The sequence below is a fragment of the Tenrec ecaudatus genome, chromosome X, assembly GCF_050624435.1.
Source record: "Tenrec ecaudatus isolate mTenEca1 chromosome X, mTenEca1.hap1, whole genome shotgun sequence".
Classification (NCBI taxonomy): Eukaryota; Metazoa; Chordata; class Mammalia; order Afrosoricida; family Tenrecidae; genus Tenrec; species Tenrec ecaudatus.
In genome coordinates, this window is record NC_134548.1 from 56,211,784 (window position 1) to 56,231,987 (window position 20,204).

Below are 20,204 nucleotides of genomic sequence, written 5' to 3' on the forward strand. Positions count from 1 at the left end.
TAGGGTAATGGTGATGGGGTGGGTGGGACCAGGCTGGGGCGGGATTCCTGGGATAGCACAAAAATTTATAGGGTTACTTAGAGGTTGAGTTCTATTTTCAGTTCATATATGATATATATGTATATATATATATACATACATACATATTTATATATATACATATATATACGCGCACATCTTAATGTCTTTGTACATAATGTAAACTGCAGCACAGTGGCAAAATATTTAGTCTAAAAGTTCAGCAAGAATGCAGGCAAACACTCTGGAGGCATGCAGCCTAATATCAAGGCAATAGTAGGGGAGCCTGTGTGGTTGCTGTAAAGAGTGAGCTCCAGCCAATGGGCCTAATCAGCCATGAAAGCACTACCTAGACATGTACAAAGACATACATATACACATGGAAAAACATAAAGGGCTTGTAGAAAAAGCACAATTATCACACCTACAAGAATATTCAAATGATCATTTTAACAGGACAAGCCCATGGGATCTAGTGCTCATGTCAATCAACTAGATAAGACCTTCTGAAGTTTCAATGTGCATTTGGCAAGGATTGGATACACAAGGAAGATACACAGACAAACCTGCTTGCCTTGTCCCCCTTTTTCATCTTCCTGAGAATCTATTTCTTTCTGTCTCATCAGTAGGCTTTCTGTCAGTCAGAAGAAACCATTTCTAAACCCTATGAAAGGGTGAGTTCATTTATAGACCCAAAGCCATTCATAAAGAGCCAATTAAATATTGTAACTGGTAAAGCTGCACACAGAGGAGGAGAACTGAATAAGATAATTTGGAACAAGAATCTTTGGCAAAGGAGAAAATGTAAACCTCTAAGGAGTCCTATACTGAGTCCAGGAAAATGTATTAGTGTAAGGAATGGAGGGTCTCTCTTGGTGGTGCTCATGTTTATTCAGAAATAATTTACTCTAGCCTATAGTGAGGTTCAAGAGTTTTAGTAGAGTTGTAGATATTGTGTGTTCTTCCAGCTATTAAGGGCTACAGTTGAGGTCTTTGTGGTGTTGGAGGATTATTATTTTTTGCTTCATCTTCATGGGTTCTGCGATGCCACAAATTGCCTTTATGAGAAAAAAGTATATGAATAATGAGATTAACACATTGCCTGATTCCTAAATATGGACAATTCCCAAATAGTACAAAACTTTGTCCCTATTGTATCAACTACCTCTGAACCATCAGAGAAAATCTGAAACACCCTATGAACCAAACACAAATAGACTTAGTTCTCAGAATTTGATAATCCATGGACAGCTATCGACTTCTTAACAAAGATGCTTAAACACCATGATCTCCCAATTGGGAGACCATGATGTTTGATTCCTGGGAAATCAAATCGGTTGAACTAAAGCAGAGAGAATATTGCTTGGTCCAGGATATTTTCTTTTTATATCTGTACAAACTGAGCACCCCCCCAAACAAACAAACACATTCAACAATAATCCTTTCAAATGCTGAAATCTTATAAAATTTCCTGAGGTACTATCTGTCATTGTCTACCTTCTAGGATCCCAAAATATGATCAACAGAGAGCTATGTCATATGAGGTATGGCTAATGTTGATTTTCCAACACAGTGTTCCAAAGGTCTGGGACATTGCCAGAAAAGGAGGCTTCCCAGGGGAGCCAAGTTCACATGCGGTCTTACCTCCCAGGACTATAACTAAGATAAAAAATACTCCTGAACCTGTAGGAGCCTATACACCAATATACAGATGACACAACCTTGCTTGCCGAAAATCAAGAGGACTTGAAGTACTTGCGGATGAAACTCAAAGTGTATAGCCTTAAATATGGATTACATCTCAATGTAAAGAAAACAAAAATCATCACAAATGCACCAATAGGAAACATCATTATAAATGGAGAAAAGACTGAAGTTGCCAAAGATTTGATTTTGCTTGGAGCCATGATCAATGAACATGAAAACAACAGTAAAAAATCAGACATACTGCATTACCAAATTTTCTGTAGAAGACCTTTAAGATGTTGAACAACATTATCACTTTAGGTGTAAGGTGTGAACAAGGAAGGCAGCAGAAGAATTGGTGCATTTGAATCTGGTGTTGGGGAAGAATATTGAAAGGATCATGGATTTCCAGAAGAACAAACAAATCTGTCTTAGAAGAAGAGCCAAGAGGTTCCTTAGAAGCTAGCCTAGCAAGACTTAGTCTTAGTGTTTTAGACATGCGATCAGGAGAGACAGCTCTCTGAAAAAGGAGATTGTATTTGGTAAAGTAGAAGATTAGTGAAAAAGAGAAAATCCCTCACCAAAGGTAGAAAGATTGATGCTGTGTCTGTAACTATGGGCTCAAACATAACAATTGTGGGGTGGTGCAAGACTGGACACTATACAGGGTTGCTATGAATTAGAACTCAATGGCATTTAATCACAATTATAATGATATACCATTACTTTGATAGCAGGAAAAAGGACGATCACTTTGTTTATTATGTCCCAGGTACTTGGCAAATAATATTTCATGTTATCACCATAACAACCTCTCTGATTTAAATACTGTTGTTGTCTCCCTTTTACAAATGTGTAAACTGAAGTCCAGAGAAATTAAATAACTTTCCAAAGATCATGGGATTAATTATCACAAAGTCAAAATTTCCATTGTAGCTGTGAATGACCTTAATGCTCTTGCTCTTGTAATAAGTTGTGATACTCTTCCAGTCTGATGTATCTATCATCATATCATAGAGAGTAATTCCATCACCAGAGTGAGCAGTGGGCTTAGTCAATACCTGAATTTTCTTACAACTCAAAGAATGAGCAGTGGTGTATAAAACATAAGTCAAAACATGTCCTTGAACTTAAATTGTTCATATCTAATATTCTAGACTTGTAATATACAAGGTACAAAAACAATACTAGTGGTTAGAGTGGCAATACTGGGAGGGTGGAGGGAGGATGGGGTGGAAGCAGAGAACTGATTGCAAGGATCTACATATAACCTCCTCCCTGGGGGACAGGCAGCAGAGAAGTGGGTAAAGGGAGATGTTGGATGGTGTAAGATATGACAAAATAATAATTCATAACTTATCAAGGGGGGAGGAGAGAGTGGGGAGGGAGGGGAAAATGGGGCTGATGCTAGGGGCTCAGGTGGAATGCAATGTTTTGAGAATGATGAGGGAAACAAATGTACAAAAGTGCTTGACACAATGGATGTATGTGTGGATTGTGATAAGAGTTGTACAATTCCCCAATAAAATGATTTAATTATTTTTTAAATAGATGCAAATCTTAAGGCGATAAAGTAAAACAACAAAACAAAAAACAATAGTAGTTTCACTACTACTGATCAATCCTCCATGGGAAGAAAGAACCAGATTATTTCTTAGATTGCTACATCGCACTAGCCTGCCAAGCACTAACCCTGTACCAACAGCGCTGCCCCAAATACTTTTTTGCACTTGTCTCTGGAAGTGGTATACATAGAGATCAACAAAATATATTTATGGAATTATGTATTTTCACAAAGGAGCAAAATCACCAATGCATACGATTGCTTAAATGGCAGCATAGGGATTTTTCAATAATTTGAATGCAAGACTGTCTGTAGATAAATTCTGAAGGATTGGCTTTGATCAGTGGGGAGCCACTTGTGTGAAAGTGGAGCTGCAGTAATGTCAAATTCTCTTGATCCCAGCTAGAAGTTTGCTCCACCTGCCAGTACTCTGCTGGCTATTCCAGGAGAGGGATTCTGTTCAGCATATCATCACTGGTGACTTGGGTTCCCATAGGCTTAGTTAAGTACAAAGGTGTTCTAAAGGAAGGCTCACATCTCCTTCTTTCTTTTGAGTATCCACCAATAAGATTTTCCCTCAGAAGCATATTGGTGGTTCAACAGAGTCTCAACCCTGTTTGCTATAAACTCTCATTGCTATCGAGTCAATTCCAACTATGACCCTATAGGACAGAGTAGAACTGCCTCTGTGGATTTCCGACTGCAAATCTTTACAGGAGAAGAAAGCCTCATCTTTACCCAAGGATTGGCTGGTACATTTGAACTGCTGACCTTGCATTGAGCTGTTGGTGCATATCCCACTACACTACTAGGGCTTACTAGGAAAGGGAAAAAAGCAGCCCATTAGCTTTGGGAAGAATGTTATAGAGTGAATTGTATCTCTCCAAATATGTATTGCAAATCATAACCCTTGTACCTGTAAATGGAGATTTCTTTTGTGAGTTTTATGTTTATAAGGCCCCATCAGAGTAGAATGGGCCCCAAACCTAATCACTTATAAGTAGTGTCTTATGAAAATGGGCTGGACAGAAATACTCAAGCAAAAAGAAGATGGATGACAGACACTGGTGCATCTACAAGCCCAGGAAAACGAAAGATTGCAGCAGCTACTAGAAGGTGACAGAGACAAAGAAGGACCTTATCCTAGAGTTGAAGCCCTGAATTTGGCCTCTAGCCTCTTCAACGTCCAGAAAAACCTGTCTTTAAATACATGCAGTAGTGGTTCTTTTTTGTCATGGCAGCATGTAACGATGAAGATAAGAGATTTCGTGCTTTTGCTTGCTCGTCCATAAAAATGAAATTCTTGTAGTTTTCATAAGATAGTTTCAAGCCTGCTAGCATCATTTCCAAGCCTGGATAGAGGTGAATGTGGGAGAAGAGGTAGAGGAGGAGGAAGAGCTACCTTAAAGAGTGCGTATGCTCAAGCCAATGAAAGCAGATGGACGGAACCCGATAGAACATCCCAAGTTTTGGCGTGAATGAAAAGAAAAGTATGGCTACTTCTGAGGAAAAGTCTCTCACAGTGAGGTTCAACGGAATACTAGAGGTAGGCCCTCTCTTGAAGAACAGAAAGAATATTTGAATTCCTGAAAATACACAGGCAGATAGGGAGCCAAGGGGATTAGGACTCACCAGGACATTTTAGAGAAAACTTTGTCTTCTCCCATGCCCAGACAATTCTATCCTGCACTACATATAAAGAGAATTATTCTTATGTGTTCTGTGGTTATCACCCGATTTCCAAGATGAGATCAGTAGGCCCCAGGAAATATTGGATTGCCGTTTCTTACCAAATTTCTGTTCTGAAGAAGGCAAGGCAAAGGCAAGCCAGGTGTGCCTATGACAGAGGTTGTGCCCTGCTTATACCCAATGGCGCAGCTACTATGTTACCCAAAAGGGCCATAGGGAGTACTTTTAGGTCTTATCGCTTCAAAAAAGATACACTCTAAATTCTGGATGTTATGATGGATAAAGGTAGCCTTGTATTTCCCTAAAGCAAGCATGGGAAGTCAAAAAGTCACTTTACTGAGCACTATATTTATCCAGTAGCAAAGAAGAAAGTTAAAGATGATTTTCGTAATCTGAGAAAGAAAGGAGCAAGAGAGCACGAGCCATGTGTGCATGCATACACCTGTACTAACACACGAGAGAAAGGAACCACAAGGACAGTTAATCGGAAGAGCGGTTGAGATGCCTAGGTATGTAGCGGCAAGCATATAGGGACTTTTCATGGCAGTGGAACCAGCAAAGAAGATGGGCCCTTAGCCTGGGAAGCCTTTGTCTTCAGAAAAAGGGGTGAGACACTGGGTAAAAAGTGATGACTGCTTAAGGATGACTGTGGGGCCAATGTCTTCTTCCCTTGAAACCCTAAAAGAATTCAGTATACAGCTAGGCCAATGGGTAATTGAATTGAAATCTTAGGCCTGTTCTGTGGCTCTCATATTCTTTGATAGCATTTCATCAGGTCTCACTTGAAATCCACTGCCATAGCATCAATGTCTACTCATAGCAGCCCTATAGAACAGGGTAGAACTGCCCCTATGAGGTTCTGAGACTGCAACTATTTACAAGAGCAGCAAGTTCCATTTTTCTCCCTTAGAATGGCTGGTGGTTTCGACCCACTGACCTTGGGAATCACAGCCCAGTGCATAATCACTGTGCCACCAGGGCTCCTTCATCAGGTCTAAGAGATAATATTGTAACTGTTTTCAATTTGAGATGGTCAGATCAGGGCTATGAACCCAAGGTTACATGGGTAGGCCAATAGAAAAAATCTTTAGATTTGAAGCTGAGTTGATTGAATAGTAGAAGAACAGGGGCAGGCAGTCCAATAGTAAGAGAGTCAGAGGCAGTGAGCCTGCCACATCAATGTTGTGTAAGGTCCCACCAGGAAAATGGTTTGGTAAGAGGGGCAACCCTCTTCGAAATGTGTATAGGTATTGTGGATTTTGACAGTGGCATTGCTCAACCTTAAAAGGGTCTAGACTCTTTTAGGAGGCCACAGTATACGTTTCACAGGGTGAGGTTATCTTAGAACTGGGTAGTGCATTCTGTCCTAGTTGATAAAAATACTTCCTATCCTGTAAGAAATTCCTCTACTGCTACATCCCCCAAATTTCTTCATTGTCTAGGCCCCAAATATAGTTGAAAATGTGGGTATAAAGAGTTGGTACAACAGATAACTCTAATAGAATCTTCTTTTGAGTCTTACTGGCATATGAATAACCATGCCAATTCTAAAGAAGAAAGGAGGGAGTCAACATTGAAATTACAAAATATAGAAAGTTTTTGTTTTCAGGACAATTATGTTCCTAGCAACTAAGGAACAAAAAGACCTGCATCCTACTTTTGACCTTTAGGGGCTCAGCACCAATACCCTCAACCTGTCTCAAGTAATAATGATTTCTGGAGCAAAACCAAAGTTTATAGTCATAGTTGACTTGGGGAGAGCAAGGATTCTGATGGCTTTGGCACAGTTTTGCAATATGGAACTGAATCGGGCCAAACCTGTTTGTGCTTTTGGCTTCTGTGTAATATAGCACAGAGGCCACAGAACAATTTTCTTTCTCGGGTTCTCTCCCTATTAGTATTCATATCATTTTCTAACTTACACCTCGTCTAAAGAAAATGATTGGCATTATCTAAGACTGGTTTATAGCAGATCTCCTCCTCGGTCTCCATAATACCAGTGAAAATTTCTAATTGGAGTTTTAGATTCCTGGAAGGTACCTAGGTTCTTGGGGAAGTCTTCATGATCTCTATGCTTGTCTGTGGGTGTGACTTACCAATAAAACCTTGGAATCTTTGTCCTGATTTAGGCTTATGTTCCTCGTCTACCTTCTTCTTTCCCAATTTGGGGAACTTGACTTTCAACTTGAAGCTTCTAGTGTAATTGCCTGAAGATTTTTCCTAGGAAACAACAGCAATAAAATGGACAAGATATCATTTGTTTGACATTTAGAAGCAATTGCTAAAGGCCTAGCGAAATGGTGAACAGATATGTTATCCATCCAAGCATGAGAGATACCCCTCTATTCACTGGTCACATACCCTAGACAATTGATCTTTAATCGACCAAGCTCCTACTCTAGTTAGGGGGCTTAATAAATATTTTAATACATCCTCTTAAACAAAACAACCCCAGAGAGGTTAAATATTTCACCCGAGGTCATGTGACTAAGAATTGGAAGGGTGAGCTTACTGGGTTCACACAGCCGGTTCATATGGCACCTCTGCACGAATCATATACATAGGGTTTGGTGGGCTCCAACTCAACTCACTGGGAAAACACCTTTATGCAGGGTAAACACTTGCCTTCTAGGCCACCTGCTTCCCTGTCTGGAATTCAAGAGTTTCCGTAAACATAGCTCTTAATTATAAACATGGGTTCTCTGTTGGGCAAAACATGTAGGCTTGGTAACTCCATGTAACTCCAGCTCAGTCACCCAGCCCCTTGCTCTTGCTCAAGTGTACTTGCTTTGTTACTGGTCTCAGTAAAGCATAATTCTGAAGGTAACTTTGCTGCCCGAAATCCAAATACATTTCAAGAGGTTTTGATGATCATCTTTTTAGGATTGTGTATATACCTCTGCTCTCCTTCATTAGAAGAACAGAAGTCTGTTTTTTTTCTCCTGTTCTGTCATGTACCTTCTCTCCTGTAGTGCTGACTGTGGAAGTTCTATACACACACACACACACACACACACATACACACACACACCCCAAGGAAGGGTAAAAGACCTTCCCTCCCAACAAAAACCTTGAAAACATTAATGACTAATTGATTCTCATCCTACATTTACCCACCAAAGTGGATTTGAAACATCTATGGCCTGAAGGTTGAAAAGCTTGTTATTTAGTAAATAAGCAGTATCTTCCTGGCTTTCTTTCACGCAGGAAGACTCACATATAAATTATTACCTGGAGGTATGGACACCTGAGTGCCATAATTCTCTCGATATCCAGCCTATTTGCTTAGATCCAGAACTCGGTTAGAGAGAATTCAACTGGGCAATAATAGAGTAAGAGAGAGAAACATGACTTTGATCCATTTTTTTGGTCTAATAGTATATTTCTCTTCCCCAAAGAGCGGTTAAGCAAGTGTAGTAGGCCACAAAGAGCTCTGGAAAGTGCTTGGGTCATGAGCAAAGATATATAAGGTAGTTCTTGAGTCCTTTAAGATCTAAATTTGTATATAGCTTTCCCTCTCAAATGATAGCTTGATTGTTGCCTTAGTCCAAAGCTTCCTTTATGGTTGCTCCCATACATATAGCTGCACTATGGGACCTTATTAAAAGTTATACCAAGTAAAGGGTTCAAGAATTCCAATTGGTGAAAATGAGTGGTTTTGTGGTAGGAAATTCCCAAGGAAAACCACAACAACCCTTTATGGGAATAATTTGCCTTATGGCAAATGGATATCTTTGTACCATTTAATTTATGAAACAGAACTCTAAATACTAGGAAATCACCCAGAGTTGTCCAAAAATGACAGCATCTCTGTGTTCTTCATATTGTAGTCACTATTTCTATGCTCACTTTTCTTGTAAGCACAAACCTGAGAGGCACAGGAGATGCCTGGGGGCGGTGATAGTTGGAAGATATGATCATCAGCATGGCATGGATAGCAGCCATTTAGAATTGGCCGTGAACACCTTGTATGATCATACTGTGTGCACCACACAGAATTGGATTCTCATCGCAGGTACTGAGCAAGGGAGAGGGTTTTCAGCCAGGAGAGACGTACAGGAAAAACCACAACAAAATAAAAGAATACTACTTATTTTCCCAATCACCTTTTGACACAGAGTACATCTTCTTTTTGGTTATTTCCCCATGGCCATCTAATTTTTCAATGCGTTTTCTGCCTTGTCCTATCTACTTATGATGAAGGAGAAAGCTCCTTTGGGCTCGAGTTGAAAGGCACCACTGGGATTCCCTCGCTATATCAGACACTGTGGCCTGGCCCACCGTAGAACTTAAGGCATCAAAGGAACAATCCCTCTTCCTCCTCATTTCCCAGTCCTCGGATTACGCACCTCTGGAACAAAGATTTGATTCATCCAGTCTATCTCTAACAGCTTCTCAAACTCTTCTCCCATGGCATCCAGAGTGGTTTGCAGGGTAGTTTCAACCTCAGCATTTCTTATCTGGCATAGACAGGAAAAAAAGTGAGGCTACCAAAGGGAAGGGGTATTTGAGACCCTAGAAAGTGATTACTAACCATAATAAAAGAACAATACAATAGTGTCTTATTTGATATCTGGAGAGTATAGGGCTCAGAAAAAAGAGCAGGTAGTTAGAGAATGAATCTCACACTATCTTGTCCTCCTGGCTCTAATAGAGGATTTGCCCAGGATTCTTCTCTGAGGTAAATGTGCAAATTGACTGAGAGGATTTCTTTTGGTTATTATTGCTAATTTCTTAGTTTCTGCCCTGATACATCACTTGCACAAATGAAGTAGACAAATAATAGAAATGGGAGTTAGTGAATAAGATTCACTACATCATAAATCTATAGTCGTTTTTCCAATACTAAGCTCTACCCTCCTTCTTATACCCTCCTTCAAATGAAAAGAGCCTTATCTCCATCCCACCTCTGTGACTAAGCTTTTTTGGAAGTACATTGACATATTTAGCAGTTCCTTGCCATCTGACTGCATTTGGATATCTATGGAGTGAGAGCCCTCTCAAGCATTGCATGTGTTCAAGTTGGGTTGTTGTTTTATACAAACAAATTTTCGTACCATGAGCCTTAAAAAATCTGAGTAGCAAAAGTGCTTCTGTCTTTCCTGCTGCCCAAATTGGCAAGGCTGTTGAGTTGTGCCTATGTATAGAAGGTGCTTCTATTGTTGTTTGCCAAGGCTGAAACACTACAGCTTATGTTTCAGATGTTAGAACACTTGTTTGATTGCTTTAGCCACCCTGCAGCCTGCATTGGTAAACAACGCCAATGACAAAGAGAAAGCAAATGTGCTTTGAGATATCAACTCAGAATCCTGTCTTGAATTAAACTTTCATTCGTTGAGAAGCAAGCACATAATCTGCTTCAGAGCTTTTGCAGCCAATGGAAAAGTGGAGCAATCATAATTATTTATGTCACCAGAGCAAATTCAGCAAATGGACCTCTTGACTTTGCAAACTGATAAATGTGTAACTATTCTTTTGGTTCAAAAAACTGAGCCTCAAGTCCATTCTCTACAAGACTGATGAAAGCTACCATCTCTTGAGCCCCTACCATGTGCCAGATACTGCTAGGTACTTAATGTACACAAACTTGTTTAATCCTTACAGCCACCTGGAGAGATAGATATTACACTTTTTATTTTATAGATACCAAAACTGAGATCCAGAGAGGTGAAGTTACTTCATACAGCTAGTGAATGGAAGATTTGGTATTTTAACCTAGGACTTCTCAGGTTTTTATACTTTTCCATACCACTTTCCTACATGCTGAAAAAGGTACGTAGGAACTTGGGAGATATAGGCCATCTCAAAAATGCTCACTATTTTCTGAGCTCACTGAACTTTTCTGTGCTGACTTCAACCTTCTTATGTATGTTGAAAACACCTTACTTTTGACTGGCCTGGTCTGGACCCAGGAGACATTTTCCAAAGGACAATATGAGTGAGAGATTTTTAAAAAAGTGTATTCTGGTCTCAGTGTGAACTAGTAACACCTATAAAGCGATACAATCAATAACAATCCTTCCTGGACAACATACCAGGGCCAACCAACAAGTGTTTGGGGAAAATACTTCCACATGTCTCCCATGCGCTAGAACCAAACATAGCAACTGTACTCAAATGGAAGGCATTGCCCATCTATGTCCCGGCCTTCAGTACTCACCAAGTGTTCATCCAAGAAAGCCTTGGTGTCATTGTAGAGCCCTTTAAGACTAAATGTAAGATTCACTGCATCATTTCTGCTCAGTGTCTGAGAAGAGAAGGAAGAAACAGGGTTGGTTAATAAGCTTGTAGCTGGATTCTCTGTGGGAAGAAAGCGACAGATTAATAGGATGTAGCACAACTGGCACAGTACGGGCACCAGCCAATCATAACTGATGCCATTTGTCAATTACGGTAAAGCTATATTTATGTGCCTTATATTTTGGCTTTCAGCATCACTAATTGAGTACTGTGAGTATAAGGAAACAGAAAATTTAAAAACCAGAGTCGAATTTGAGGTCACTTTTTAACCCTTCAGGAGCCCTGGTGGCTCTGTTAGGTACTGAACTGCTAACCACAAGGCTGGCAGTTGAAAGTAAGAAGCCACTCTGTAGGGGAAAGAGGAAGCTATCAGTCTCCATGAAGATTTAGTCTCGGAAGCCCTACAGAGCACCCGATTGTGTTTCATAGGGTTGCTCTGAGGCACTATTGTTTTGGTAGCTGTGGGGTTCGAGTTCGCTATCCCTAGGCTGAAGTCATCTTTCATGTGGCAGGTAGAGGTCAGCCTAACCGTCTTTCTTCTTGGAACTTTAGGTGTTGAGTTCCAGGCCTAACCCAACTGCGGTCTGCTTCAAAGTCAACAGTTAACTCATATGTTGGCAGCCCCTGACCTTATATGGGGCCCTTTTCAATCTATTGCCTAGCACTAAAGCTACTTTTTGAAAGAAAGCATCACTTTTCACTTCGAGAAAGAAGTCACGGGATAGTAAATTTAATATCAAGTATCCTAATCTGGATTTTTCACTTAAGAGGGAAACTAAGGTACCTTGGAACTTTGATTCTAATGACAGGTGCTGCCTTATCAGGTTACACAGGGAGGCCAAACTACTACTCTCCATTCATTGGCCATTTTTCTCCATAGGCAGGTATGATCTATGATTCTCAGGGAAGAAGATGACCTCTAAAACTGATTGAGATTCTCCTAGAAGCCACCCTGGATCTAGAACAAGCCAAAGAACCTGCCATGTCTTCTACTCTATCCATCAATTTCCTGCCATATTATCTGTCACCCAGCCTCTGGCGTCCCTTCATTTCCCTTTATCCCTCTCTTATTTGGTTTGGCTCCTTTCCTTCATCTGTCCTTTTTATCACCTTACCTCAATGGGGCTGCAGGAAGCTGCAGCTGCCTCATTGCCACCGTCTTGTCCATAAAGTATGTCATTCAGTATTTCAGTACTGGCATTTACAGAATCCATCAGGACAGACACATGCTGGTAGAACTTGCTCAGATCAGTAAGTCTGTAAGAAAGGAAAAACAGATATATGAATCAGAATTTCTGAAGGACTTCTGGCCTGGGATGCTGGTCAGGGTTGGGATAAGAGTTGACAAGAAAGTCCTGAGTTCTCAACTGAGACTCTATACTCTCTCCAGCTACACCTACTTTTTTTTGTTCGACCATTCCTGTCTCGCCTCCAGAATGTAGATGCTAAGAGCTTGGGGAAGACAGGAGGCTAGATTAGAGGAGGGCAGTTAACTTCAGGAACTCTGAGACCTGCCTGATATTTAAGGACAAGGATAAACATCCGTAGTTCTGTTCCATCTAGGGTAATTGGAGAAGACCACATTTCCTTTCTAGGCCTAATGAGACAGAGTACAACTGCTTTTTTGTTGTTGAGAACTAAAGATCTCTCTTGTTTGGTTTGTCCGCGTTCGTCCGTCTTCAGATGTCAGGTGAGGTTTCTGAGGCAGGCTCCTAAGAGGCCAAGAGACCCCAATTGCCTTCACTCTGGCCCTTCTTTGAGTTCTCAGCCTTGTATCTGCCAACCCCTCTTACCTGCTGATGAGGTTTTCTGTAAGCCGAGCTAAGTGTTGCATCTGGGCATTCTCTTCATCAGTAAGAGTGTCTTGAGATTCCTCAAAGTCTAGCTGGGGTGGAGGATCCGCTTGAATTTCATCATGTTTGCACTCCCACAATTTCATTGATTTCTCATAGTCCTGGAGACAAAAACAGTGGCAGACACTAATGATTGGTGAAGCTAAAAGGGCAGGTGACAGTTCTGTCTCCGAGTCTGACATTTATGGAGCTAGCAGGAGAAAGATGGGGCTTTGTGCCCTCACAAAGATTAAAGCCTCAGAAAACCCCAGTGGGCAGCTCTACTCTGTCCTATAGGATTGCTATGAGTTGTAATTGACTTTATGGCAATGGGTTTTGTTTGATAAAGGGTAAAGAGGACCCACATCCATGCCCCTCTATTTATTTATATTTTCTCGATTTAAATTTTGTTCAGTGTCTACTCTGAACTAGGCAATTTAATTTTGATTGTGTCGTCACAATGCTCATCTTAGATATGTAAATGTTTGCCTTGCAGAAGCTCATACTCGGGCATCGCAATCAAGAAGACAGCAGAGCACCTTATGACCCCTTCTCTGCCAAATCTAAGCAATGCGTTGTAGTGATAGACCCAGACATTTACATTGAACTTCAACACATCTTTCTTTTACTTACTAGCTCTGGGACAGTTAGCAAATTACTGGACTTCTCGGATCCTTATTTTTCTCATCTGTAAGCTAGGGAAAATGAATCTACCTAATACTAATTTGGGGAGGCCCTAAAGAGTCCTGCTGGTATAGTGTATTATGTGTTGGACTGCTAGCCACAAAGTAAGCATTTCAGGATCACCAGTTGCTCCGTGGGCAAAAACATGAGTCTTTCTACACTCGTGAAGATTTAGTCTTGGAAACCCATAGGGGCAGTTATACCTTGCCCTACAGTGTCGCTATGACCTCTAATAGACCTGATGACAGAAAGATGGGTTTTTTAGTTTGGCTTGCATGAGATAACACTTATAAAGTACCCAGGGCACCGTAGGAAGCTTACAAACTGGACTTTTCCTCTCCTTACTGCTGTTTCTGTGGACCTTCCATAGGCCAGAGTCAAAGAAACCTTTTAACCAGAGAAGGTCTGATCAATAATGCCTTGTTTCCTTCTCCTAGATTTTACAAGATTTAGCTGAATCTGCATGATATTTATGAACACATCATGTTAAGGAACTTCAGAGTGACCTAAATTCCATACTCAATGCAGATATTGTTCAAGGAGCGGATCCCTCCATAACTATTTGAAGTTTTTATCCATCTCATTGAGGGCCTTCCTCTTTTTCGGTCCCCCTTTTTCACTTTTTTCCGCTTCCTCTTTTCACTCACTTTACCAAGCACGATATCCTTCTCTAGGGACTGCTCTCTTCTGAAAACATGTCCAAATCCATTATAATCTTTCCAACTGCTGCCATATCCCATATCACCATAGCTGCCACCAAAATCACCAGAGCCACTGAAATTTCCATCTCAACCAAAGTTTTTATTCCCACGCAAAGCACCTCTGCAGCCACCATCAGAATGTCCAGAACCGCTTCGACCTCTGGCTGGAAGAGGCACTGGCCATCTCTTGCTCTGACAGATCGTTCCTTACTTCACAGTGTGGTGTTTCTGAATGACAATCTTACCTACGGACTCATGCTCATCCAAAGTCACAAAAGCAAAGCCCCTCTTCTTGCCCCTGCCCTGATCCATCATGATTTCATTGACTTCAATTTTCCCATATTGTTCAAAATAATCTCATGGGTGGTGCTCTTTAGGATCTTCTTGGGTGCCACCGACCAAGATCTTTTTCACAGTTAACTGGGCATAGTCTTTGAGAATCTTCCCGTGAAATAGCCCTCTTTGGTTCCACGACTCTTCTATTTTGTGTGGCCTCGCATTCATGGCTGCACCCACCTCCTCCACAGTAGAGTAAGCGACAATCCCAAAGCTTTTGGAGCACTTAGTGTTTGGATTTCTCATTACTACACCATCTGTGAGTGTCCCCCATTGTCCAAAATGGCTCCGCAGACTCTCATTTGCTGTTTCAGAGCACAAACCTCCAATGAAGAGTTTCCACGGCTGTTCAGGCTCCTCAGGGGACTCTGACTTTGACATATTGGTAGTGGGTAGTGGATAGGGGATGCGGGGGGCATGGACCCTTCCTCTGTGGGGTCCACAGGCAGATAAAGGTGACCTACTTCTTTGGGGTGCAGTGACTCTGTGTAGTCTTTCTAGCTTCTTTTGATGCTTCCTGCATCAGTCAACATTTCACCCAGAGAAATTTTCAAGATTGCAAGGCGCGGTTTAAAGTTTTCCTCCACTCCTTCAGTTTAAGATATCCTGAGTGCATCCCTCCATTTTAGTTTTCTAATTCTGTCTTGGCATATTTCATTATACTCTTTGCCTTTGTCTTCTCAAACTGTCCTTTGAAAATTTCTATTTAGCTTTTTGACTTTATCATTTCTTTCATTTACTTTAGCTACTCTTATGATCAAGAACAAATTTCAGGATCTCTTCTGACATCCACTTTGATTTTTTATTTCTTTCCTGTCTTTTTAATGATCTTTTGCTTTTTTTGTGAATGATATTCTTGATGTCCTCCCACAACTCATTAGACCTTTTGTCATTCAATGCATCAAATTTGTTCTTGAGATGTTTAAAATTCAGGTAGCATAGACTCAGGTCAATACTCAAGTGGAATAGACTCAAAGTTATATTTTGGCCTTGTGAACTTGCTTTAATTTTCTTCAGCTTAACTTTTACTTCCTGTATTAGGACAAAACAAATGCACTGTCATTCATGAATTAATTACATTATCAAGACAGTTTCTTAGTCCAGTTTAATCTAAGACCATAAGTCTGATACTAGTCCATAAGTCCATTGCAAGAGACATGCTGCCACATTCAATAACGCAGAATGAAGGAAGATCACAGGTAAGTAGGTGAAGAGTTATGTGGATCCAAGGCTGGTGGAAACATGACAGTGCTATGGCACCTCTCAGGGTCAGTAGCAGAGAGAGGGGGTTCAGGCTTCTCCCTATGAGGAAGATGATACCCCCAAGGGTGGTGCATCAGGCAGTGACTTTATTGACAGGTTTGACTCCACCCTTAGCCAAGTGTGTCTAGTTGGCATAAAATTATCTAATTACCACAGACACATAAGAGCAATTGGTGGGCTGTTCCATAGTCAGACCCTGGTCTGGATTTAGCTGCCGATATTGAGCTTTTCCAACGTCTTTTCTCTTGGGCAGTGTTTTTTAAATGTCCGTGTAAGTAGACTATCTCTAGAAGCGTGTTCACAAATGCAAGTTTCTAGGAAATACCCAGCCCATTCTCATTCAGCGATTCTCGTGTAGGGCCTCATAATGTGTATTTCTAGGACGCAGCACAGCTGACTCTGATGCAGTGATGCAGAGTTCAGTTTAAGGAATTCTACTTGACAGAAAGCATTTAGCCCTTGACTGACGGCTGTCAAGGAGGCAGTGTAGGGATCCAGGATGAGTTTTTCTCTCTTACCCGATTTCTTGTCAGCATCTGGGCACCATTCTTGTATTTAATCTTGATAAGGCCTGGCCTCTGAATCCAGGCCTCCCCATCCACTTGCACTGGGATACCTTCTTCACCATCAATTGTTATCATCACTTCATGACACTACCAGAGAAGAAAAGGAGGGGGAGTGGGGGAGACAAATGAAGCAAATGTTACACATAGAGCAAGTTGATAATTCTGCAGCCAGGTCTTTAATGTGCATCTGAGGCAGAACTAACAAGGATGTGAATCAGAATATTCCAGGGAGAAATGCCATATATCCTATGGGCAAGAATGGGGGCTCTAGGTGGTATGAATAGCTAATGTGCTCAGCTGTGAAGTGAAAGGTTGGCAATTTGACTTCATTCAGAGGCTTCTCACAAGAGAAGTCTGGTAATCTATTTTCAAAAAGCAGTCATGGAAAACTCCAAGAAGCACAATTTTCACCTGATACATATAGTATTGTCATGAGTCAAAATCAACTTTGATTACAACTGTCTTATTTTGGATGGACACAAATGGTATCGGTCTGGGGTCTACAGAAGCATTTTTGCTCTTTCAAGTCCTTACTATCCCTGCCTCCAATCTTAGTCAACACCTTGCAGTCTACTATATAACCTGCTCCATCATACCTAGAATTTTTATACCCACTTAATTTTGGGGACCATCATATACCCTGGGTTACAGCAACAAAACACATTTTCTGGTGACCAGCCAACAACTTCCTACCTGAGCAATGCGATGATGATGTAGCTTGATGATACGGGACATTGCCATCTGCATGGAACCAAAAATTGCCACAACTTCCAGCTTCCCATCATCGATTGCAGGACTGTCATATTCCTGGGGAAATATATTTATGTCACATCTCCCATCCTTGAGAATACACACTTTACTTATTTATTGACAGACCTCCTTGGAGAAAAATAGCATGAATTAGGTAACCTTTCAAGGATATACCAGGCTAGAGGAGCGGACAATTAAAAGCTCAGATAACACCTGTGAACCGACCTATTCCTGCGTCCTTTTGCTGATCTTTGTGTTCTGGGATTTTAATTGCCTAGAAAAACTGATTACATAGCTGCTATTAATAAAGGTCCCAGCCACCTTCTCATTCTTCATCGTCCAATCCCCAGTTTAGTCAGCCCAGCTCTCCTTTCCGAGAGGCCATAGTTCCTACTTACCACGGTTGCTGTGCTGCTTCCCCAGAAGTTGACCCCTCCAGCGTAGCTGGTAATGTTGAGCACTACAATGCCCTGTAGGTTTGGCAAGGGGATGGCTTCTCCATCACACTGAAAAAGAGTAGGTCTTATTGGCTGAATCTTCACACACTGATGCAAAGGTTTATATACAGGCATGGGGGAAGGGCCCTCTCTTCTCTTCATGCTGTACCTTTCTTATTCATAAAATGGAAATCAATCTTTATGTCTTGGGATATGAGTGGCATTAATGCACAGGAAGAATTCAAGATAGAAGGGACAAATGATTCTCAAGGACATGAGATTTCCTTTCTTCTTACCACCCAAGAGCCGTCTCCTTTCCCACTAACCTCTAGGTGCACTCGTTCTTCTAGATTTTTGTAAGAGCGATGCAAAAGTTCCTTGCTTCCCAAAAGTCCATACCACATCTTGTTCTTAAGGCGGGTACTACAAGTAGGTAAGAGTAGAGAGGGTTGTAACAGCATAAGAAAATATAATGATAAATGCATTGAGAGAAACAGGAGGGTAAACTTATTTCACAAATATTTTCTCATAAATCCCTGTCCTATAGGGTCACTGTGAGTTGCAATTGACTCAATGGCAATGAGTTTGGTTTGGGTTTGTTATAGAAGAGTTCAGTTGGAAGGCAACTAGACACAAGAAGAGCTGCTGGAATAGTAAAACTGAGATCTCTAGGCAAAAGCTTGTTGAAATGGGCCCTTTAAATGCATAAGCATCCAATTGATAGGTGAATTTGCCACTTCTTGTAGCTGATGCTGGTATAGACTTGGAAGAGGGAGGCTATCTAAAGAAAGCTATGCTCATAAAAAGCTGAGCATAGCTGTCTGACACACACCAGTTACCCTGACAAGTACTGCTCTAGGAGTTCAGTATCCTAGCTGCCTGGAACAAACGGCACTGGAACTATTCATTCCTTAGATGGCAAGTTGTTTGCAGTTGCAAATGTGCTGCAAAGTGTAGGGCTTTTACAAGCACACTACTTGGATGTAAATTACTTCATTCACTTTCAGATAGTAAAACTAAGCCTAGCAGGAAGTTTCTAGCGGGGGATCTAGTAAAGAGACTATGGGACACGAGGGAGGATATCAAGCGCCTTGGGCTTGAGGTAGAAAGGACAGTAGCTAGGTGCCTGGAGGGTCTCTGATAAGAACAGGCAGAGGTAACGTTTACCTTAATAGTTTTTCAAGTAGAGCCACAGAGAGGACCCATGGCAGGGCATATGTTTTAAAATAGAAAAGAGCACAAAATTATTTTGGTTCGGGTTTAAACCAAAATATGGTTAAACTACATCTACCAAAGAACTCATTGATTCCACTTCCAGGTATATACCCAAGAAAAATTAAACACAACAAATAAACTAAAATGAACAAACAGCATTGAACGAAGTTTTCATGTATATAAAGAGAGATTTAGTTATGTCAGTATGCAAAACACCTAAGAACAACCAAAAGAATTCTGAAAAAGAACAAATTTAGGAGACTTTCACGTCTCCATTTCAAAACATACTATAAAGCTAAACATATATCGAGAGTGCTGTGGTGGATTATGTGTTGAACTGAAAGATACGCAGTTCAAAATCGCCAGGTGCTCTGCAGGAGAAAGATGAGACTTCCTACTCCTTTAGAGTGTTAGTCTTAGAAACACACAGGGGCAGTTCGACTCTGTTCTACAGGGTTGCTATGGGTCAGAATTGACTCTATGGCAGTGAGAGACAAATAAAGACAGTGTGTTGGTGGCATGGAATTGTGGGTCCAGAAATAAATCTGGACATTTATGGTTAATTGATTTTTCACAAAGGTGCTAACACATTCCAATAAAGAAAGAATAGCCCCCACCCACTTTTTTCAATGATGCTAAGAAAATTTAATATCCACATGAAAAAGAGAACTTAGATGCAATTTCATACCATCTAGAAAAATTTGTGCTAAGTAGATCATACTTAGTATAAGAGTTAAAATATATATTTCAGAAGAAAACTTAAGAGTATTTCTTTGAGATCTTTGTCAATAAATGAAACAAAGAATGTGGTAGTTACATAATCTGTTGTCAATTTGAGAGGATTATGAGTGAAGAGGTGGAGTCTAGCCAGTCAATCAGGTCATAGCTTGATGACCTCATTTGGAGGTGTTAAGGAGATAAATAGCTTGCTGGAGGCAGGATGTGGGCTCACTCCCTGGGAGACATTGCAGCTGACAAGGCGCATGGACCTAGACTAGTGTCCTGAGCTGGAAGAGTCACATGGAGACACATGCCAGCACTGAGAAGTTTACAACACCACTGGATCCTTAGGACTTCCCACACACTGGCCTGTGATCTTCCTGCATTCAGCATCATTGTGTGTGTTTAGTGATTTTGAAGAGGACTTTATAGATTGGTTTCAGACATATGGGCTAATAATGGATTTATGGACTTGAAATGGACTGAGCTGGGATGTTTTCTCA

The 20,204-nt window shown here is 40.9% G+C and overlaps 1 protein-coding gene across 1 annotated transcript in view; it reads right to left on the reverse strand.

The window, feature by feature from the left end:
* Positions 1–996: 996 nt before the first annotated feature.
* Positions 997–20,204, reverse strand: part of DGKK (diacylglycerol kinase kappa) — a 165,452-nt gene continuing 146,244 nt past the window's right edge. Inside the window, exons 19-28 of the mRNA XM_075538373.1 lie at positions 18,093–18,189; positions 17,728–17,835; positions 17,273–17,386; positions 16,532–16,666; positions 12,991–13,151; positions 12,313–12,454; positions 11,118–11,204; positions 9,307–9,417; positions 7,054–7,177; positions 997–1,076 (exon numbers count right to left, since the gene is read on the reverse strand). Coding sequence (XP_075394488.1) covers positions 997–1,076; positions 7,054–7,177; positions 9,307–9,417; positions 11,118–11,204; positions 12,313–12,454; positions 12,991–13,151; positions 16,532–16,666; positions 17,273–17,386; positions 17,728–17,835; positions 18,093–18,189 — 1,159 coding nt within the window. The remainder of the gene's footprint in view (positions 1,077–7,053; positions 7,178–9,306; positions 9,418–11,117; positions 11,205–12,312; positions 12,455–12,990; positions 13,152–16,531; positions 16,667–17,272; positions 17,387–17,727; positions 17,836–18,092; positions 18,190–20,204) is intronic.